The 23,923-nt window shown below is 39.2% G+C and overlaps 1 protein-coding gene across 3 annotated transcripts in view; it reads left to right on the top strand.

The window, feature by feature from the left end:
- PBX3 (PBX homeobox 3) overlaps positions 1-23,923 on the top strand; it is a 426,198-nt gene that overhangs the window by 288,100 nt on the left and 114,175 nt on the right. For all 3 annotated transcript variants that reach the window (XM_033960083.1, XM_033960085.1, XM_033960084.1), the window contains one exon: positions 14,544-14,785. In XM_033960083.1, coding sequence (XP_033815974.1) covers positions 14,544-14,785 — 242 coding nt within the window. The remainder of the gene's footprint in view (positions 1-14,543; positions 14,786-23,923) is intronic.

The raw sequence follows: 23,923 nt of genomic DNA, 5'->3' as shown, positions 1-23,923 counted from the left end.
CTCTGTAACACACCCTTGCCGGCATCTACTCCTCCCCCCCTCCTCCCTCTCGCCTGCTCATCCGCCCGCCGTGTTTAACTTCAAAGAAAAGCGCTGCGCTGTTGCTGGCCTCAACGTCTTCTGTCCACTGCAGCCAGACCTAGCGGAAACATGAAGTTATCAGAGGGCGGACCGCAGTGGAGAGAAGACGGCGAGGCCAGCGGCAGCACGGCGCAGCGCTTTTCTAAGAAGTTAACTGCGGCGGGTTGGTGAGCAGGCGAGAGGGAGGAGGGTGAGAAGTAGATGCCGGCAGGGGCGCCTGTGCCCCCCCCCCGTTCCTACGCCTATGGAATCAGCGACGGCAGTGGTTTCTCTGGCGGTGAGTGAGGACCGGAGGGGGGAGTCGCCGGCATGTTCCCTGCCTCCGTGTTCAAAAATGGAATTCGGCACGGAGGGACACATCATGCTGTCAGAGAACACGCCGTCCTAAGTGTGCATGCGCGCTTAGGGTTTTATTATAGAGGATTCCACATTCCTAATGCTTTTACTTTACTGTTCTTTGTTATGAGGTTTGGATAAAGTTGAACTGTTAATTGTACTGTTTTATTATTGCTCATTGCCTTGATGGACTCTGTTATGTTTGCTTAGTGTCTACTTGTTTTTAATAACCCTAGTGTCTACTTGTTTATATTAACCCCAGTTTTAATCTGTAATTTGAAAGATTTGTTCATCGCTTAGAAATTTGAGTAAGCGATTAATCAAATACACAATAAACTTGAAACTTGAAAGACAGTATACCAAATTGTTCAAATAAACATTTAAAAACTATTTTCACCCCCCCCCCTCATTTCACTGTAACTTACTAAATTATCAGCTGATGTTTAGGATGGAGTTGAAATTTCAGTCTAAGAAAGTAATTTATTGTGAAAGTTTTGCTCCCTTGTGAATTAGGAGTCAGCATTTGCTCGATTTTTCTAGATCCTAACAATCAGCCCATGTACATGCAGTTGGTTTCTAATAGGTCCTGGGAGCAATTGGATGGTAGCTGAGATATAGACCTGAAACTGATTTTGTGATTTACTGTATTGAGATAAAAAATGCTTTTAAAATTGAATTTAAAAACTTTAAAAATTCAATATAACTGTATATGCTAGTTTTTTATGCTTTAAGCACTTAAATGTAGCCACTGTTCCAGTCAACTAAAAGCAGATTCTATAGATAAAATTTCATTATGAATAAAAGTGCCTTTGTATTCCCTAATATTTTTTCTGAAGATGATCTGTTAGCTCACTAGTCTTGTATTCTTCTGTAGCTGACTTATACTGTAAATCAGGAGCTCCACCTACGTGCAGCTCCAGCCTCTTCCAACTAATGATAGCTAACAGGGGGGAAAAAAGAATCAGGAAACCAGATGAAGACAAATGTCTTGTTTTCAGCTGGGTCCTGGAGGCACCGTGAAATAAAGTGACTTGCCCAAAGTCCCACAGAGAATCAGTGACAGGGGTGAGTCTTGAACTTATGACCCAGGAATAGTGAATTGTACAGTAGTCCATTGTTATAATCTGTACATCATGCCTTCGCACAAAAACCAAACTCGCAATAAAGATATTTGATTTTTTTTCTCTTAATATTTGAATGCATGAATCCCTGCACAATATTTTCCTCTTCACTCTGAGTCAAAAACCAGCACATAATAATACAGATTACTGCAATAGTATAAAATCTTATTAAAGTAAATTAAGAGGACAATTTTCAAAGCTATCTACCCAGACAAAGTAGACCATGTAAAAACTACTATCCCTGAATCAAGCTAGTAATAGAGGCAATGATCCATATCATGCTTACTTCTAGCTGTAGTGAGGGGAAGTATTCCATGTGGCATTTTGCGTAGAGGTTACAAAACCATGCACAGATAGCATTTTCACCCATAATGAATGCTGCTACAAAGTCTGTGGTCCAGTATTTCTGAAAGGGTATCTCCATAATTTCCCTTTTAATAATGATAATTTTATTTTTCTATACCGCCAAAGCCATGAAAAGTTTGAGGCGGTTTACAACAAGAAGCGCTGGACAATCAGCGAAGAAGTCAACAATTTAAAGACATCTATACAATCTTATATAATGAAAGAAGTAGAAAGCTATATAGTTCTTAAGGTTAATGGTTGAATCTGCAGTGCTATAAAATTCTTAGTTTATAAATTGATTGAACAAACTCGTTTTTTCCAATTTTCTAAAATTGAGGTAGGTTGAGGAGTGCGTGATAACGTTACTCAGCCAATCGTTCCATTTGCCTGCCTGGAAGGTGAGGGTTCTGGCCATGATGCCAAGGGGGAAATTCTGTAAATGACACCTAAAAAGATAGGTGCCTATAATATAGGCATCTATCTCTACTTGATCACACTTAGGTGCCTATAACAGAATCGCGCCTGTAATGTAGGCCAGGCTTTTAAAGGCCTACATTATAGGCACCTAAGTCCTTTAGAGAATCGCACCTAGTGTTGCCCAAGTCTTTCTCTGCCCCTAAGCATGCCTAGTTTGGAGTTAGGCATCTAGCTTTTGTAGAATCACACCTAAGAAAATAGGCACCTATCACCCAATGAATTTTTATTTTTTTCAATTATAAGCTTGTTAAAGCTCATAATTGAGCCAATTTAGGCCCCCTTTTATCAAGCCTCGTTAGGGATTTTTATCATCGGCTACTGTAAAAGCGATGTTCATAGAATTCCTATGAGTGTCGGAGCTTTTACTGCAGCGGCCGGCAATAAAAAAAACCCTAACATGGCTTGATGAAAAGGGGGCCTTAGAAATTAAGTTAGATGCCTATTTATTTAAGTGCTTATCTTTAGGCACCGCTTATAGAATTTCTCCTTAATTACTTATGGACTTTATACTTAGGTTGTCGCAATTTGAAAATTATTCCATGAAAATAAAGTCTATTCTATATTTATTAGTATAGCTGGCAGGGATTATAAACATCACTTGTATTCTTAGCTCTCCTGTTTACACATACCATTGTCTTTGTGCCTATGGGCAGCTTAAAGACTAGCTTCATCTCTTCTATGCTTAATCATTTAAGCCCTCTTTTACTAAGCCGCGATAGAGGTTTCTACTGCGGCCCGGAGTGCTAAATGCTCCGACGCGCACAGGAATTCTATGAGCTTCGGAGCAGTGTTGGAGCATTTAGCGCTCTGGGCTGTGGTAGAAACCTCTACTGCGGCTATGTAAAAGCCCCCCCCACTCCCCCCCCGCCTGGGTAGTTTTTAACAGTATTAATCTAGCCCATGAAAACTGAATTTGCTGTGTTTGGCTTTGTACATCTTCAATGCTTTCTCACTACTGTTTTTAATTTCCCTTTATTTCATTCTAAGAACCGAAAGGAATCTTCCATCCAGCTGTGCAGCTACACTGTTAGAACTGTGAAATGACAAAATATCAGCAAAAAGAGGACATGAGAAATCTTTGATTTGGGCGATGAGCTGTAATGCCAGAATATAAAATTTCTGAAGCTTTCTATAGCATTCAGGAAAGTATGACTGCAGAGACCCTTATTATAAGGGTAAACTAGGCATCTATGAACTGGCAGTTTGTGTTGAAAGTGCAGGAAATGAAGATGGCAAAAGTATTAGAGAGAATACTTACAGTCATATTTTTGCTTTAAACATCAGGAGAAATGCTTCAAAATTCTAGAGATATGAATTTCCAGCCAGCACTTTCCTAGCATGTAAACAAAATCTCAGTGTGCTCTATTAGTCAGGTACATTTGGACAGTGGAGAAATCCATTTTTATTCTTCCGATTTTGCAAATAGAGAAGGACATGTATGATAAAAATGTCAGGCACACTCTACACGTCAGGCGCTTAACAGGATTACATGTCAGTTCTTAATGTCTCGCTCTGTTTTTCTTTGCCATGAATGGTTGCATTATTGCTCACAGGAACTTCACTGTAATATATGGTAAGAGACAAGTAGCTCTTTATGGCCAGTGATTATTCGGTTTGAATGAAACCTGTGATTTATGTCCATTTAACTGAAAAGCCTTGTAAATTCCCAGTGCTGCATTTTTCCTCAACAGAGAATGAGTCAAGCGAAAGTGACAACTAGGTTGGTGTGGAAATGTGCAGTGCATCGCTGTGTTATATTTAATATACCTGACATGAAAAACGTGCACACAGCTCACAGTCACCATAAGTAGGAGTGAAAGTGACATTAGCTTGTAATATGATGGCCATATTCAGTGCATTAGTCCTATAACATTTCCTTAGAAAGGGACCTTTCGTCACCATTGTGAAACAAAGGGAGCAGTTGAATCGTTTATCTTGGCATATAATGAATTTTTTTAATCCCTCCTTATTTTATTATTTCCCTTTGGTTTTTATCTCCTAAGCAGTGTATATATCACTATAGCACTGTTCTTCCAAGAGAAGCCCAGAAGCTGGGAACAGTTTTTCTAGGACTGGCAAGCTATTTCATGGATCCCAGTCATTAATGCTAGGTGAGACACCTGATTGTCTTTTGCTGAAGATCTCTCCGAATATATCATGGTCGGTGTGCAAGGCCTTCAGAAGATGCAAAGAATAGAACCTGAAAAGCATTCTTCTTGATCCTTCTTCACACTCCAGTGATACCTGTGCATTTTTAATATGCTTATTTAGGGCCCCTTTTACAAAGCTACGGTAAAAATAATGCTACGGTAAATGTACTGAAGTCCATAGGAATTTAATGGGCTTCAGTGCATTTACTGCGGCAGCATCACTACCATGGTTTTGTAACCCCTCCCCCCCTAATTAACACTTTAATTTCTATAGAAGACAAAATCTTTATATTTAGGTATGTAAACAAAGATAAAACCTCATGAGCTCGTGACTTTTTTACACTACATAAACATTGAAAGAAAATTAAAATATGGCTATTGGTATGTGTGTGTAAGTGTGTTTTCCACAAGACATGTTCAAAAATGAAATTATGTGCTACAGCTGTGGAAGACAGATTGTATTGCCTTGAAAGTCTGTTGAAAGGCTAAATACTTCTAACTTGTCTAGCTTCGTATTAAGTTAGAAGAAACAGTGCCCTGCATTTGCACCTTAGGTCTCCTGGGTCAAACATTTATTGTGTTTGCAATATTGTTCTATTGGCAAGGGCGCTACTGTACAGTCCATGCACTGCGGGTTTCTAATCCACTTATTTATAATTCAAAAGCTTGCCCATATATTAATGAACCCTTAATGAGCTGTTGAAAATGCCTGAATTACAGTCCGATTATTAAACTCAAATGGCCCCTGTAATCATACCATTTGAGTGGGTTTTAGGTACTTTTCACATCTGCAGCTTTGCATTGTGAAGGATATGGCTTTATTCGAAGAAAGCTTTGTAATAATTTTGACCTGCAATTTATTTATTGGCCTTTGAATGCAGTAGTCTTTGCAGATGCTCTCTTCTATTATCTGTGGGGGCAGGTGCACAGTATGTTGAAAGACAGCTAATTAGGATTTGCTGAAAGATATGCAAAAAAAAAATCCTGAGCTTATAACAAAGCCAAGTTCATTGTTAAACAATGTTTTAGTGTCTGTCTTTGTGATTTGTCTAAATCCTAGGAGTTCTGAAATGAATATTGTAGTTTTAAGCAGATTAAAATAGTTAGCAAATGTACTTTTTATTAAGCTTATAATGCAGTATGCTTGATAGATAAATGTAATTTAAAATTTTTTGAAAATTATGTATTTGTTATGTGTATGTAAAATATCCATTATAACACGATCATAAAAATAATATAAAGGAGCTATTAAACGTAAAGAATTTATTTGTTCTCTACAGTTTTCAGTCCTTTTGATACAGCGATAAAATATGTACTTTGTGTCCTTAAAATTTCTAGACCTTAGATTTTTCTGCTTCTTTTTAGTCAGTTCATGGCCTGAATTTCATGAGCTAAACATTAATGAACTTGTGCTGATAAAGCAGTACTGGGGAAAATAAAAGAAACAGCTGTGTGAGGCCAGTATGCAGAATGTAAATAGGCATATTATACATATAACACATTCACATATATTCCATCATGTGTGGATAACCAGTGGACCCTGCAGTAAGGATTAAAGATTTGTGCCTAGTGGCTAGACATTAGTCTGCCATTCTTTAATAACTGTTCAGTAAATATTAAATACAAATATTTCTCCCTAGGTGATCAAGAAGGGGTTTTTTTCCCCCTTCAATCAAATCATAATCCAGCATGTATGTTTTCCTTGAGACCATAAAATGTTATACTACAGCTTTATTGCTTTGGTGAGATAAAGCACAGCATTAAATTGTGTAGAAGAGATTGAAAAAAAAATCCCTTGTTTTTATATTATGATTTCAGTCAAATTAGAAGCCAGAAGATCTTGACCTGGGATGCTGATCCAAATAGTTCCCATTCCTATCTTACATATTTCTCTTCAGGAGCATAATCTCAGATAAGATAAAAGGTAATCAGATAAATAGTAAGCTTTTCTGGTTAAGAACATGTTTATTTTCTATCCTAATTTTATCAAACCAATTTACATCTGATCAGAAATGGTGATTCAGTCAGGAAAGATCTAGGCTAAAGGCCTTGCTTTGGAGTAAGATCCCAGTTGGCAAGTTTCTGACTCATCTCTCATTTGAGGCAATGACTAGTATAGATAGATATGTAGTAATATTTTTATACCTATTCACAAACTTACCATTTGTGGACGTTACTACAGAAGCATATATCAATACTATTTCCTTGAACTTCCATTTCAGTTGTAGAAAATATATTTTTATAGTGTAATAAAATATTTTCAAGTTTCTGCCATCTTAATGTCTGCTTTCCTAGCCTCTTTTTTTACTTTCTGCTCAGTTTCCCCTTGTAAACGTTAATATCATTAACAAAACAAAAATACCCTAACCAGCAAGTTAGATTGAACTGCTTTGTCAGACGCTCATGCTGGCCATAATTCTAGTGGCTTTTTCCTGAGGTGTTTTTCCTCTTATTTAAAATTATTTTAATATAACTTAAAAAACAGTGGAGATAGATACCTGATCACTTTTTAAATTTTTTTTAAATTTTGGATGGTTTTTGTATTTTGGTGTTATCTGTTGATATTGACTTCGGTACCTTTTTTTTAAACATTAATACAGTGCAATCCATGTATGCACATCCAGGCATTTTGTAGTTTATACTATGATGCCACTAGTTTATGGGGATGCATGGAAGATGCCTTCCAGTATCTGTTGCTTATGCCGGGGGGAGGGGGCGGGGGTATCAGTATCCTTTCCTGCTTTCTTCACTTGAAGATCTTCTACTTTGTCTTCTCTTCATCACATTTTTGTTACTAGAAATTAATTCTAAATCAGAACATTTTCTTTTATTTACAAACTGTTCATTGTGTCACATCTAATCAATATAGAACAGCATTTTCATAATAAATATAAAAAGGCAAAATAGTATAAAATAAGAAACATCAAATGAAAAATAATACAAAAACAATATACAGATGAAATATGAAGGTGTATCACACTTTAAAAGAAGAAATCAAATATTATAAGACCTTTCAAAAACCGTATTTTTGTGTGTGGTTTTTTTTTTCATTTTCTATGAAATATCAGATATGCAACTGTTCCTAGTGCAAAACCAATGGCAAAGATTGCACAAATCATTTTTAATACCTGTAGAATCTGCAAAGTTCTGTGGAACAATTAAAATATAAATTGTTCAAAATTATCTAAACTCGAGTTGAATCATCATTATTCAGCTCGCAAGTGTATAGGATGGAAATTGAGGAGCTGAAAGACAATTCTTTTTTTTTTTTAAATATTTTAATTAAAGAGTCAACAAGAGAAACAAGCGTGACACAATAAAGATATATGCAAACAGAAGCGTCAGTTGAAAATACAATACAATCAGCAACAGCATATAATGTACCAGAGACAATTCTTTTTATATGAAGAAAAAATTGAATGGGTACAAAATACTGGTAAATTAGAATTAGAGAAATACGGTAAGAGAAACTGAAGAGCACGATTTAAAATCAGCAATGTTCTTGGTAAGAAGGAAAGAAATCATCACCGGAGAAATCACTGCAAAGAGTCTGAGAAAAGAAATATTTCTAAAAGCCAGAAAGTGAAAAGGAGTGGACCTGAAATTATGAAAGAGGCCAGCCAATTTGATACCCAAGGTGTCGAGTTTTTGCAGCTAGTTTTATGGACATGGGTTTAAAGATGATAGGAAACCTTTGTGGGAGAGGAAGACGGGTGGTAATATCATGAGAGCTAAAAGGGATGGATTGCTGTTAACAGATTTGGCTATTGATGTACTGTACTGTAATTTCTCTGTGAAGTTGATATGTCATGTGTTTTTGATTATGGAAGCCATGATAAAGAGAGAGAGAAAAAGGGCACAGCATCATGTGCTACAGTTACCATCAGCCCTACATAAACATCAGGTCCTGGTGCTATAGTAAATGGCGCACTAGGGGCTCCTTTTCCTAAGGTGCACTAAGGTTTTAATGGGCGGAATAGCGCATGCTACTTTGCCACACACGCTAGACCTTAACGCCAGCATTGAGCTGGTGTTAGTTCTAGAAGTGTAGCGTGCGGTAATTTCCTGTGTGTGCTAAAAACGCTAGCGCACCTTAGTAAAATGAGCCCTAGGTTTGGCTGGATTTAAATAGAAAACTACCTGTAATGAAATGAAATGAAAAGCTATTACACTTGACTATCTTTGTGTGCATCCAAGTATCTGTCTAAAGTTTTAACTTGTATGGACAGACAATATGACTTTGGACTCCTTTTACGAAGCCGTGTTAGCGCGCGCGACTTTTAATCACGCGCTAATCCCCACGCTAGCTGAAAAACTACCACCTGCTCAAGAGGAGGTGGTAGCGGCTAGTGTGTCCGGCAGTTTAGCGTGCTCTATTACGCATGTTAAACCGCTAACGCGGCTTCGTAAAAGGAGACCTTTGTATTTTAATTCAACTAATATAGCCAATGATTTTTAGACATCCTAAATGAAATTATATTACTGGTGCAGAGCTCATTCATCTGCTAATTTTGGAGTCAACAATATAAATAATTTCAAAGTGATGAGACATTTTTATTAGTGCACTGAAATTACTCCAAATTTTATCTTTATATCAAGGTGATAAGCTTGAAGACATGTTTTCCGGATAAAGTTGAAATGTCACCCGGTTAGGAAATACTGAATAATAAGGGACTGTGCAAGGCAGTGCAGGTAGCTTTAAAACATCAAATTGTGTTTACAAATAAGACATGAATTACAGCATTTACCATCAAAACAGCATGGTTGGCACTCAGGTTAACATTTGGCATTTTATTGGTTTTAATATTGTGTACACTGCTCTCCATAGAAAATATACTACTCTGCATGAATAAAACAAAACAAAATCATAGGCGAAACAAGTTCTGTCATTAGGGATCCAGTATAACTAGTGATGGAATCCTTCTTTGGAGCTGGATGAAGAGGATGAAAAAGGGTGACAAAATTTTTTCAGGTATATTAGTGAAAGGAGGAAGGCAAAAACTGGAATTGTGAGACTGAAAGAAGCTTCAAACCGCTATGTGGAGACTGATGAGGAAAAAGCTAACTTGCTAAACAAATACTTCTGCTCTGTGTTCACAGAAGAAGATCCTGGAGGACTGTGATTGGCTGGCAAAGTTACAAGTGAGAATGGATACTGCACCATTTACACAAGAAAGTGTTTATGAATAACTTGAAAAATTGAAGGTGGACGAAGCCATGGGATCTGACGGCATTCATCCCAGGAAATTGGAAGAGCTCAGGGAGGTTCTGGTGGGTTCTCTAAAAGATTTGTTCAATAAATCCTTAGAAAAGGGAGAGGTTCTGTAGGATTGGAAAAGAGCAGATTTGGTCCCTCTTCACAAAAGTGGTCGCAAAGATGAAGCGGGAAATTACAGGCCAGTAAGCCTCACTTCGGTAGTTGGAAAAATAATGGAAGTGTTCCTGAAGGAAAGGATAGTGAATTTCCTATAATCCAATGGGTTACAAGATCCAAGGTAACATGACTTTACTAAAGGAAAATCATACCAAACAAACCCGATTGAATTATTTGACTGGGAAATCAAGAATTGGATTGAGGTTATTTACTTAGATTTCAGCAAAGCCTTTGACACGATTCTTCATAGGAGGCTCTCAAATAAACTTGATGGGCAGAATTTAGAATCCAAAGTGGTAAACTGGATTAGAAACTGGTTGGCAGACAGACGCCAGAGGGTGGTGGTTAATAGAATTCGCTCAGAAGAAGGAAAGGTGAGTAGTGGAGTGCCACAAGGACCGGTATTGGGTCCGATTCTTTTCAATATATTTGTGAGCGACATTACTGAAGGGTTAGAAGGTAAGATTTGTCTTTTTGCGGTTGATTCCAAGATTTGTAAAAGAGTGGACACTCCGGAGGAAGTTGAAAACATGAAAAGGATCCACAAAAGTTAGAAGAGTGGTCTAATGTGGGAACCGTATATGCTGAGAGGTGAGAGGCTGATTTGCATGGATGGGGAGAGGAACCTTGGGGTGATAGTGTCTGAGGATCTGAAGGCAACGAAACAGTGCAGCAAAGTTTTGGAAGTAGACAGAAGGATGCTTGGCTATATAGAAAGAGGCATAACCAGCAGAAGAAAGGAGGTGCTGTTGCCCCTGTACAGGTCATTGGTGAGGCCCTGTGTGGAATACTGTGTTCAGTTTTGGAGGCTGTATCTGGCTAAGAATGTAAAAAGACTAGAAGTGGTCCAGAGAAAAGCGACGAAAATGGTATGGAGAGTACACCAAAAGACGTGCAAGGAGAGATTGGAAGACCTCAATATGTGTACTCTGGAGGAGAAGAGGAACAGGGAGATATGATGCAGATGTTTGAATACTTGAAAAGTATTAATATAGAAACAAATATTTTCCAGAGAAAGGAAAATGGTAAAACTAGAGGGTATGAATTGAAATTGTGGGGTGGCAGACTTAGGAGTAATGTTAGAAAATTATTTTTCATGGAGAGGTTGGTGGATGCCTGGAATGCCCTTCTGAGAGAGGTGAAGGAGATGAAAATGATAACGTAATTAAAAGAAGCGTAGGATGAACATAGAGGATCTCTAATTAGAAAATGAATGGTATAAAACAAACTAAAGCCGATACTGAGTGTCCCTTATATGGTGATTTGGTTTAGGATGAGTTGGGGAGGGCTTTGATAGGATGTTTAAGCTTAGTAAAAGAGGGCCCAAATTTTGTGGTGCACTGAAATCTACAGAGAAGAAGATAGCTTGCCTCTTTTGTCCTTAAGCTTCCTCTGTCATATGGCCAGCAGTGGTCACTACAAATGTGCCATGCTGGGTCAGACCCATAGTCCATCAAGCTCAATGTTCCCTATGTAAACAATTGTTATCTACTTCACTAGAAAGTATGCTCTCTGAGAAGGAAAATGGAACCGTAAAAGGTTATCAACATCCAATAAGCATTTATAATAAACAAAAAGTACCATTCTAATCATAGTAAAAATAGTAACACAGTAAATGATAGCAGATAAAAACCTGAACGGTCCATCCAGTCAAACTCATTTTACATGTTTAAATGGTTAAGATAGGCTGGAGTGGGCTTCGATGGCCACTCTGACAGTGGGAACCTAAAAACAGTACTGGATGATCCTTTATGGTCTATTTCCCAGAAATATTAAAGAAAAGGATAGCCAGTGTTAAAATCCTGTTTCTCCTTTGGACATCTTACTTCACCCTCCATTGCCTCAGATATAACCTAGATTGTAAGCCCACTTGAACAGGGAAATAAGTGGTGTATCTGTTTCTAATTTATCTTAAACTTAAACCCTCTTTTACTAATGCGTAGCGCATGTTTTAGCTCCAACAGCGTTGGTAACTACTCCGACGCTCATATGAGCGTCTGAGCAGTTACCGCCGCTGCCAGCACTAAAACCTGTGCTACGCGTTAGTAAAAGAGGGGGTTAATTTATAAAAGTCAGTAATTACATCTAAAATCATAAGAAACAAGAGTTAGAATTTGAAAACAGCCTCGAAAAGTGGTTGTTGTTTTTTTCTGACTGGATTTGAATAAGCCATAGAAGGAGCATGATGACCAACACAGGAAATTTGTTCCAAGAGTGGGAAATAGAGGGCTTGGAAATTGGCAGTTGAGTTGAAGGGCACAGATAAGAGCGTCTTACTTGATTCATGGTGTTGACAAGGTAGATGTAGGGGAAAGATGAACGAGAAAAGGTAATGAGGGAGCTGCAGAAGGAACACCCTTGTAGATGAGTAAGAAAATACTGAACTTTCTGTGAAAGTGGATAGGGAGCCAGTTTAGTGACTAAACTAGTAGGGAGGTTATATGATGCAGTTAAAAGCCAGAATTGTTACTGTAGAATTGAGATCAGTGCGCTGGAGGGGCTTTAGTTTAAAAGTTCTTGCCTTGAAGCAAACAAGGTATTCAACATGCTGCTTTCAACATATTTGACTATCTGTGGCAGTTTTTTTTTTTTTTATTTCTCAGGTTAAAAGATAAATCAGGAGTGTTGCTTTTTCCTCTATTACAAGGTTCCTCTCCATCTTGATTTTAATGATTTCCAAATCAAGGTGTGACTTCCTTCCAGTCTGAAATTTTTTGTTATTTACTTAAAATTTTCTTTAATTTCTCTTTCTGGATTATTGGGATATTATAATTAATTTGCTGCAGTCCTTTTAGAGGGGTTGCGAGGAGGTTGTTGCCCATTTCTCTTTAATGACTAATTTGATTTTACTGTCTTTATTTTAGCTTCTGACATTTGATTAGTCAAATCTTTACATAGTAAATATATTTAATTAAATTGATCTCTTCTGCAACTGTCTAGTAACAAAAAACCCTGCCACTATTCCTGTTTTTTTTTTGTTGTTGTTTTTTTAAAAATTTTTTGGAAGCTTTCACTGAGAAGCTGTAAATGTTTTGGAATATGACAATTGCCAGATGTTTCTTAATCTGTGCTAAGCAATATTTTTATACTGCAATATCTCTTCTGATTAAAATAATGAAAAACACCCTTTACATCTGTCCAAGGAATGATAATATAATAAGTACACCTCCTTAGCACCAGCAGCAGATGAATCCAGAGACTAGTGGGTTGTGTTCATCTACCAGCAAGTGGATATAGAGAGTACTGAATTGTACTCTGTCCTATTAGATGGGACGTCTCCTGGTAATCCAGAATGTTCTATCTCCAGCAGGCAGATGGACGTGTCCTCACTGACTCCTGGTTTGTTTGCTTCTTAGCTCCTGTTCTAGTTTTCTAGTTCAGTAGAGCTATGGGATGTCATGTCTGTGTCTGGTTTGGGGGTTACCCCTGGTCACCCTAGGCCCCTTCCCCACCAAAAGGTTCCTTTCTCTGTGCAGCTTCTCTCCTTTTCCACACTGTTAAAAAAACAAAAACAGATGAGAGGAAAGATTAGTGTAGAGATACCTGAAACTGGGCTGGCAGTTCAGGTCACTCACAGGAAGGAACCTTCTTTCAGACTCTTCTGTGATTTTTCACCATTCTGGACATATGGTGAGTGGCCCTTTAAATTTTTGAATTGAATCAGGTCTCCCATGGTGTTCTGTTTTCCCTGCACGTATGGCAGCAGAGACAGTTAAACACTGCTCTGCTATGGTAAGTGTTGAACAGCATTGGGGCAGTGTTCCGCAGGGTGTGTAGTCTCCTAGGCATCATCGGATGCTTCTGTGGCAGATGGCCTGGTGTTTGGGTAGGCCTGGTGTAGAGATGGGCAATCTTGGTCCTCAGGAGCTGCAACCCAGTTGGGTTTCAGGATTGCCTTAATGACTATGCATGAGATTTATTTGCATGTTGCATACAATGGAGGCAGTGCATGCAAATAGATCGCATGCATAGTCATTGGGGAAATCCTGAAAACCTAACTGCAGTGCGGCCCTCAAGAAGCGAGGTTGCCAACCCCTGGCCTAGAGAAAACTCAGGGAGCATAGTTTAGGGCCACAAAAATGTTGTCCGTTTAGAGACCATGCTCTTCCTGACACAAATTAGATAAACATTTTTTGCAGCAGTTCATCCAAATTGATGGTGTATGTTTGATCTGGTGAAATATCATCCCCAATAGATTAGTTCAGTTTATGCATAGGTTTGATGTATTGCTTTCATACCAGGTACAACAAAGTGGTTTACAGTGGTTACATGTTTGCTAAATAAAAAGGAATTTTCTGCATACCCGCAGATAAATATTGCCTGTTTTGAGCCAGCACTTGGCTCTGACTGACTGGCCTGTTCCTCTCACTTTCTCTCTGGATGGCTCAAATCCCTTGCTCAGCTGCTGATTGATTGGGCAAAGAAACTGTTATCAGATGCCTTCTCGCAAAACCCTGAGGAACAAAGCATAATAAGTTTGATCACAAAAGTCATGCTTTCAATATGGGAAAAGTTGTAAACTGAAAACCTAAAAGTATTGCTTTCTAAGCCTTTCATGTGTCACAGAGAAAATGTGAATTTGCTAAAACTCCATTTTCTAGTGTTTTGTTTTGACATACGAATCAGATTAAAAATAATTCATTTCTCATTTCCTTGCAGGACTCAGCATCCGAGGAGCTCAGGAGGAGGATCCTCCGGATCCCCAGCTTATGAGACTAGACAATATGCTGTTGGCAGAAGGCGTGTCAGGTCCAGAAAAAGGTGGTGGATCAGCAGCTGCGGCGGCAGCAGCAGCAGCTTCGGGAGGGACTGCAGACAATTCTATTGAACATTCAGATTACAGAGCCAAATTGACCCAGATCAGACAAATCTATCACACAGAGCTGGAAAAATATGAACAGGTCAGAAGCACTGAACTCATTTCATCTTTGCTGGCTCATGAAAACTATTCTATTTACATGTTTCATTTCTGCATGTTTTTATCATGAATGTAATTGGTGAATAATATTGTTTTAACCTTGAACAAGTGTTTTCTCTGTTTATGAGTGCCTACAAGGCATTTCTTGTTTGTTGACGCCATATGTCATTATATCTTCAAGTATTATATCTCTGCTCATATATGTATACTTATGTATACACTAATCACCTCAAGCTTCTATTTTTACCACAGAACCTCAGCCACACCGCTCCAGGCTCAAACAGTTCATAGCCTTAAGCTTGACATGTCATTGGTTCTTTTTTCAAAAGGTGCGCTTCATAATTCATTGTTCACCATAAATATCTTTAAATAGCTTAAATATGTTCAACCTTTAAATTTTGGATTTAGCTATAAAGTTACTTAGCTTTACTTCGTGATCACATAGGTAGGGATTATTCTGCCGACATGCTTCGCCACAAGCTTTCTCAAGGCATAATCCCTGTGAACAGACCAAATATACATTAACAAACTCTCCCAACTCCTTCAAAATGTCCCACCAAAAGGACATAAGGTTTTCCCGAAAACCTCTTATGTCTTCCACCATCTCATCTGACCACTTTTCCCGGCATAAAGATGGCAGCAGTGTTCAATATACTAATTTAAATACCCAACGCAATCCGCCAGCTGACTACTACGTCGTCCTTTCAAGTAGCCGCAGGCAGAAAGTGGAGGTCTACCTTACATTCCCATTGCCCCAGACTACTCAGATGAGAGAAATCCAAACGAGCTCCACATTTAAATAATAAATCCATCTCTGCTCCAGATAATTTAATTGAGATTCTACATTTCCACCCACACTCCCTATTTCCATACAGTCTATCATTCTCCATCTTAACTGATCTATAATATGACCTCGATCCATCCAGTGTTGGACAATTGGTGCCTGCACATTTTCTGTACGAATACGGAACTTATGCTTATTTAATCTAATTTGAATAGGACGCTTAGTGTGCCCTACATAGACTAATTCACAAGGGCATACTATAATATAAATTACTCCTGCTGTAATGTGGAGCTCAACAAAGAAAAATGGGGAGACCCAATGATCCACAGTGAAAACAATCCACCAATTAAAACAAAAGCAAAAACTGTGGATACAGATGTTCTGGAGATAATTTATTAAACACTGACATATAAAACCATGAAAATTCAATTAAAAAAGTACAATGATAAAAAATACAGTGTTAAAAATCCAACCGGACCCTACACGGTACGTGTTTCGGCGAACACGCCTTCCTCAGGGGTCCAATGGTTTGCAAACTCACAAATAAAGAATTGGACTGAAAACAGTGTTTAATAAATTATCTCCAGAACATCTGGAGTTTATGTTTTTGTTTTCATAATGTGGAGTTCCACATTATAAGATTTTAGGAATGCAGCGGGAAATTTAGAAAATCGTTTCCTTGTAAGAAGGTAGTCGATCGGGCAGGCTTTTTTGAGAGCTAGGTTTACTCATAGAGATATTTTGCTACAAGAAAAACAATCGGAGACCTTAACAGAATGGTGTGTGCAGTCCCATACTCTACAGCAGTAGATAAGTTGATAACATTATTAAACAACACTGGCATATCTTCCATTTACACAATATTTTTTTCTCAAGTACCACAATTCGCTTTTAAGCGAGGAAGAACAATAGGACAAATGTTTAGTCATCAAAAAATGGAGGTGGGGGGGGGCAGAATACAGAAAGGGAGGGAATATATTGATGCTGTGGGAGATGCCAATGGTGCAGAATGACACTGGTATGTCACCAGTGGCAAGATCCTCAAACAAAAAATGTAATAAGAGCTAAGGTTAATACAAATTGCACGACCGCAGGAATAATTTATATTATAGTATGCCCTTGTGAATTAGTATGTAGCGCGCAGTAAGCATCCTATTCAAATTAGATTAAATGAGCATAAGTCCCGTATTCATATGGAAAATGTGCAACCATCAATTGTCCAAGATTGGATGAATCGAGGCCATACTATAGATCAGTTAAGATGGAGAGTGATAAACTGCATGGAAATAGGGAAGGAGGGTGCAGAGATGTAAAATGATTAAATTATCTAGAGCAGAGATGGATTTATTATTTAAATACGGTAACTCCGCATGGTCTTAATGCGGAGCTCATTTGGATTTCCCTCATCTGAATAGTCTGGGGGGGAAGGGAATGTAAGGTAGACCTCTGTGTTCTGCCCACAGCTACTTGAAAGGATGACAAAGTAAAGCTAAGTAACTTTATAGCTAGATCCAAAATTTCAAGGTTGAAAATATTTAAGATATTTATGGTGAACTATGAATTGTGAAGCACACCTTTTGAAAAAAGAGCCAATGACGAAATGACACTGCAAGATTAAGGCTATGAATTATTTGAGCCTAGAGTGGTGTCGCTGAGGTTCTGTGGTAAAAGTAGAAGCTTGAGGTGATTAGTGTATACGTAAGTATACATATATGAGTGGAGATATAATACTAATTGAATCCCAAGCTTTAATATACATATCTACTTAATAGATTATAATTGGATTATATCTTTAAAATCATCATCTACTGGATGATACATGTACACCTGATGCAGGCTTTCATGCCGAAACATGGACTGGATCGGATCTGATTTGTATATCTTAACAGAGACATTAATTTTTACATTAAAAATATTTATATGAAAGTTATATTCATCCCTAGTTGATATGTATGGTTCCACCCCTACTATCTTTGTCTTAGATTGTTTAACCTGTTAGCAATGTTATACATTGCCTTGTTTAGGTTATTTTCTTCTGTGTACATGATATTAACATTTAGGGGTGGAACACAGAAATTACCGGTAGCAATTGCTCACTCTTACCATTATTGGAGAAGAACAATTGGTTCTTCTCTCTAGACCTCAAAGAAGCATACACTCACATTCCTATCTTACCTGCCCACAGAAATATCTTTGCTTTCAAGTTGGTTCACGCCATTTCCAGTATAGGGCCTACCCTTTGGCCTAGCATCAGCACCAAGAATGTTCACAAAATGCTTGGTGGTAGTGGTTGCAATCCCTCGCTGATGTGGATTTTATATATTTCCATATCTAAATGACTGGCTAATCAAGGCCTCATCACAGCAAGCTCAGCATGCCATCCATTAGAGCTATTGGGATTTGCAGTCAACTACCAGAAATCACATCTTCAACCAACTCAAACCTTAGAGTTCTTAGAAGCTCTCTTGGACATGATGCAAGCTTTTCTACCTCTACCTCAACAGAGAGTCAACAATCTTATCCACCTATGCCAGAAAGTCCTCCCTATCATGCATTATTGCACATCAGATGCTACATCTTCTTGATCACATTGTGTCAACTGTTCACTCTGTTCGCATGTCTACACCTCAGAGTGCCTCAATGGACTCTCTCCACCCAGTGGACTCAAGCTACCAGGTCTCTTTCTCAAACAGTACAAGTGACCTCAGACCTTCACCAGCCTATCCAGTAGTGGATGCTTCTGCCTAATCTCTCCAGAGATCTCTTTCAGTCTCCTCCCCATCAGAAGCTGCATACCACAGGCGCTTCCATGGTAGGCTGTGGTGCTAACATCGATGGCTTACACACCCAAGTTGTCTGGACCCTTTACAAGAAAACTCTCCTCATCAATCTCCTGGAGCTCCAAACAATTCGCAATGCTCTCTGTGCCTTCCAGAATTGTCTGTAGAATCAAGTGGTTTACATCCAAACCAACAGTCAAGTTGCCATGTTCTACTTGAACAAACAAGGAGGCACAGGATCTCATCCACTCTGCCAAGAGGTGATACAAATATTGTCCTGGTCAATTGCTCACAATATATTCCTTAAGGCAGTTTATCTGGTAGGGAAACAATATCTTAGCAGACAAGCTGAGCAAACTCCTTCAACCTCACAAGTTGTCTCTCACACCTCTCTTGCGTCAGATCTTCTCAGATTGGGGTACCACCAAAGTAGACCTCTTTTCTTCACCCCACAATAACAAACGTCCACTCTTCTGCTCCAGATTCTACACTAAAAAATAGTCCGGAGTCTGATGCCTTTCTCCTTGACTGGTGGGACAAATTTCTATATGCATTCCCTCCAGTACCTCTAGTCAGGAAGACTCTACTCATACTTTACCAATATCAAGTCATGTCAGCTATGGCTCCCTCTCCTCCTATAGTTCAGTGTTTGGGAATCCATCACACTTCAAATATTTCCAACATTACTGATACAGAATAAAGGCTCTCTTCTCCATCCCAATCTGCATCTTCTAAATAATGCTGTTGTTTTAAATGGACTCCCTTCACTATCTGGTGTCATCTCCACTCACTAGGTCCAGTCACTTGTGCCCTGTCATCAGTTCTGTATTATCTCCTTCACTTTTGAACTCTGGGACTTAAAACTACTTCAGTACATATTCTTCTAATTTCTATCAGTACCTTTCACTCACCATTAGACAAGAAACCATTATCTGTACATCCCTTGGTTTCCAAATTTATGAAGGGTGTCTACCATACCAAACCTCCTCTCAAGCCTTTTAGCATTGCCAGAACTTTATGTTGTTCTCTCCATTCTCATGAAGTCTCCTTTTGAGCCTCTCTTGACTTCTTCCGTCAAACATCTAACTTGGAAAGTGGTCTTCCTCACAGCTCTTATGTCTACATGCCAGGTCAGTGAACTTCAAGTGTTTGGTCAAATCCACTCTACAGTGTACAAATTCTACCATGACTGGGTAATTCTTCGCACACATCCAAAGTTCCTCCCGAAAGCCATCTCTGAGTTTCATCTCAACCAGCTCATAGTTCTACCTGTCTTCTTTCCAAGGTCACATTGTCACCCTGGTGAGGTATCACTTCATACACTGAACTGTACTACTTGGATTGCACTAAGCCTCATAGAACTACCACTCATCTCTTTGAGTCTTTTGACCCTAACAGACTTGGAACTCCTGTCACCAAGAAAGCTATTTCCACATGGCTTGCAGACTGTATCTCCTTTGCACTCACTTGAGCTGGGCTAATTCTTGAAGGCCGAGTCATTGCTCATAAAGTTCGAGCTATGGTGACTTCAGTAGCCCATCATCATTCCACACTTATTGAGGACACCTGTAAGACAGCCACTTGATCCTTAAGCCATACCTTCACTTCCCATTACCATTTGGAGAATCATTCCAGATGGGACAGTTTAGGCAAGCAATTCTGTAATATTTATTCTTTTCTTAAACACCAACTTCTCTTCAACCCTTTTGGTTTCACCACGCTCATGGTAGTTACTGATAACCCTCTTCTCAGAAGCATGATCCTGGCAGCTTCGTAGTCCCGTATGTGAGAATATCATGTATGCTTGTCCTCGGAAAAAGTGAGTTGACTCACCTGTAGCAGATGTTCTCTGAAGACAGCAGGTATATATTCTCACAACCCTCATACTTCCTCTAGTTGGTTTCTTAGCTATTTTACTGAACTGCAGGTCCTGCAAATTGGCATTGGGCAGGAAGACACCAGCCCGCACATGGTATGGGCAGTCCTAAAGATTTAAAGTGACAATACACTTTTGTCTGTCCATGCTGGGTTCTGTGGATTACATCACCCAAATGTGAAAATAGTGCCTGCTGTCCTCGGACAACAGCTGCTAAAGGTGAGTAACCCCACTCTTTATGAGCTGTTTATATATTCTTATTAGCATAGTGGCATAAAACCTAGTACATGCTAATCTATGCATTGCCAATTGGGCAGAGATTTGGCAAAAACAGTACCGTACATTTAATATGCAATACGATATCAAACATTAACTGTTAAAGCAGCAGGTAACAGAGAGACCTTTGGTGGTTTTGGGGTAGGGGGAGTGATGGAGGGCCCAGCAGACATAGTTTGTTACATAAATATTCTCCAGTATGAATGTTTCTATTCTCGATGCATATGGATTTTCTTTTCTATTATTTATGGCGTTTCTTTCTATTATTCTATTTCTACTTTATGATTTTTATTTGTAAACTGCTATGACCTTTGGCTATAGTGGGGTATCAAATTTTTAATAAACATAAGTCCATATTAATGCAGATGCACTTAACTGCACTTCAACTGGTGATGTTAACATGTACTAAGTGTGTGGGGGGAAGTTATCAATGTAGTCTATTGTTAAATCAGGTTATTTTAGTGTTAACCTGGATTATCACTGCATAAATTGGGATCTTTGTTGAAATAGTATGGAAATTTAACATATCTTAAAGGATCATACACATTGATAATTCCTCCCTAAGTGTATTTTCTCTGCATTAACTACATTGTTAGATACTGTTGACCCAGAACTTTCAAGTTTTTGGCAATTATCACTTGGTAACTGCAAACCTTTATCACACTTTTATTAAATGACACCCTTAAATTATCTTGTTTTAATAAGATAACTTCTTAATTAGAGGACTGGTAATTAGGATGTTTGGGTTCCAGTCCGGTTCTGTCATTGGATGTGTGCAGCTTGGTTCAAATAATTTCAACATTCTGTGCCCTAGTTTACTTAATATAATTGAATAATGATCTCTTTTCATCATTCTACACTGTAAGCTGCTCTCTGCTTGCATGCACTGAATTAAGTTTTAAAGCCATTCACTTTCCAAAAGCAGTCAAAGGTATTATCAGAAATGCAGTGATTGTCATATGTTTTGAAAGAATGGTGCTAAATAAATGCAAATGATTTAATGTACTGAGAAAAGATGAGTTTGCAAAGTAAGTCTATCAATGTAGATTTTTTGTGTGTGTGCTTATCAATTCACTTTTTCTTTCTGTAGCCTAGTCTCTTCAGATGTTTCGTATGCATATACATTGCAAAAATTTGCTTCCAATTATTTTTCTAATTTCTTTGCAGCACTGAAATTTCTATTTATGTATATATTTGCTGTAGCCATATACCAATCAAATCACATCTGTTTCTAAGGCTGTTAGAACATGTGGTAATGAGAGTACTTTTATGGGTTACCGTATTTTTCATGCCATAAGATGCACCCTAGATTAAGAGTAGGAAAACAAAAAAAAAAATTTCTGAACCAAATTGTGCACCCAGCTCCCCTCACTCCCTGCCTGGCTCTGCTCCCAAGCCGACACTCTTTGCCAGGCTCTGCACCCTGTCCCCCTTCCCTGCCAGGCTCTGTACTCTGTCCCACTGCCCTGACCTCTGGTGGTCCTGCCCCCCTCACCTGTGACCTCTGGTAGTCTAGTGGTAGGCTGGGATAGGAGCGATCCGTAGGTAAAGAAACCAATACAACTAACAATTTTTTTCCTCTTACCCCTCCCCTCCCGGTACCTTTTAAAACATCAAGAATGCTTATATAAAAGCACGGTTAACGCATTCGTTGTTGGCCTTGATTTTGGTGGAGGAGGGGAGAAGCCGCACGTGCTCTTCCCCAACTACCTACACGAACCCCTCGAGAAATGCCGGTCACCTGACCCAGATTCGGGTGTTAACATAGCGGGGAGATTTAATAGCCTGCCTTTGCTTTACAGCGAGTATGGGGAGGGGCGGCCATATCTGGACCAATGGAAAGGCGGACAGGGTGATGAGTATGATTGGATACCTAGAGCTGGGAGGTGTGCCAGGGCTGAGATTGACGGTTTATGCTGTGGATGCCGGGGAGAGTGAGAGGTAGGCGGTGTGCGCGTGTGTCAATCACTCTGTGCTGGGCTTGCACGCGCCCGTGCTGGGGAGGAACTCTAGTGCCTTCACATCTCCCTCACGAGGGGGGGGGGTGTTTTAAAAGAAAGGAAGGGCAGAAGGTTGGAAGGGCAAAGTGTTTTAAAAGGGCAGGCAGTGTTTTTAAAAGGTACTGGGGGGGGTTGTTGTCTTCGCTGCATAAGACGTACCAACATTTCCACCCACTTATGGGTGGAAAAAAAGTGCATCTTATGGAACGAAAAATACGGTAAGTAGATTTCATATGCAAAAAATTAGCTCATAAAATTGTACACAAGTATACACCTGTAAAATAAGTGAGTTCACATCATTTATACCTGGACAGTGTCAAAGCAGCTCCTGATTGGTAAGGCCCGACTTTAGTGCAGGAAGAGGCGGTCGGAGCATACAGCAAGTGATTTCCTTCACTCGCCAGTGCTCCATCTGCTCTCTCCTGCCTCTCCCGCTGCCCTCTCCAGTCTCCCCCACGAAAAACTGTATTTGTGGTTTTTCAAGATTCGCGGGGGTTCCTGGAATGGAACCCCCCCTGAATATCGGGGGAGTACTGTACTGAGGAAGTTTGTTCAGCCAAAGTCAAACGAGAGTCGCACCAAGATATGTAAGGTATCCACCAAGTGATCATATATGTTCACCCATTCTTAGTGCATGCATGGGACATGCTTGCATAACTTTAAAAAATTGAGAAATATTTGATGAGAGAGCTACATTAAACTTAGGGGGGTCCTTTTATCAAGCCGTGCTAGCGGGGTTAGCGTGTCGGACATTTTGTCACGCGCTAACCCCCAAGGCCGACTAATAAACTAACGCCTGCTCAATGTAGACATTAGCGGCTAGCGCGGCAGGCGGTATTACGCGCATTAAACCCTTACCGCAGCTTGATAAAAGGCCTTTTTAGTTACATGTTGTAGTAAAACAGTGGATGAGAACTTGGTGCACAGTAGTTTCTTTCTCTGCTTAGATTCAGATTACATGAACATTTTACATTAAGCAACATTTGTAATAATAACAGAGCCTCCTGCGGAGTTCCTTTTATATTTTTATTTGTTTTTATGCTAGATTGTTTACCACCTTGATATATATTGGTAGTATGGATGGTATAAAAAGTTTTAACAAATTGTAACTAACAAACAAATTGAGATTTATCCTCCCCCGCCATCCCCCCAAAAGCTAGGCCATCTTTCCAGTATTTAATTGGAATGGGGAGGAGAGGTGAGGTTTGGGGGGGAGGGGGGGTTATATCAATGCTTAGCAGAATATTTTTAATTTTGGCATAAGCAACAGCTGAGCTTTTTCATTGTGCTATTTTTCTATTCATATACAGTAGCCCCACCCCCTTTTACAAAACCGCAATAGCGGTTTTTAGCGCAGGCCGGCATTCTGAATACTCTGCACAGTTCCTGACGCTCATAGGAACTC

This window comes from Geotrypetes seraphini, chromosome 10 (genome assembly GCF_902459505.1).
Source record: "Geotrypetes seraphini chromosome 10, aGeoSer1.1, whole genome shotgun sequence".
Classification (NCBI taxonomy): Eukaryota; Metazoa; Chordata; class Amphibia; order Gymnophiona; family Dermophiidae; genus Geotrypetes; species Geotrypetes seraphini.
Note: the sequence above shows the minus strand (reverse complement) of the source record. Positions and strands in the feature narration are given on the sequence as shown.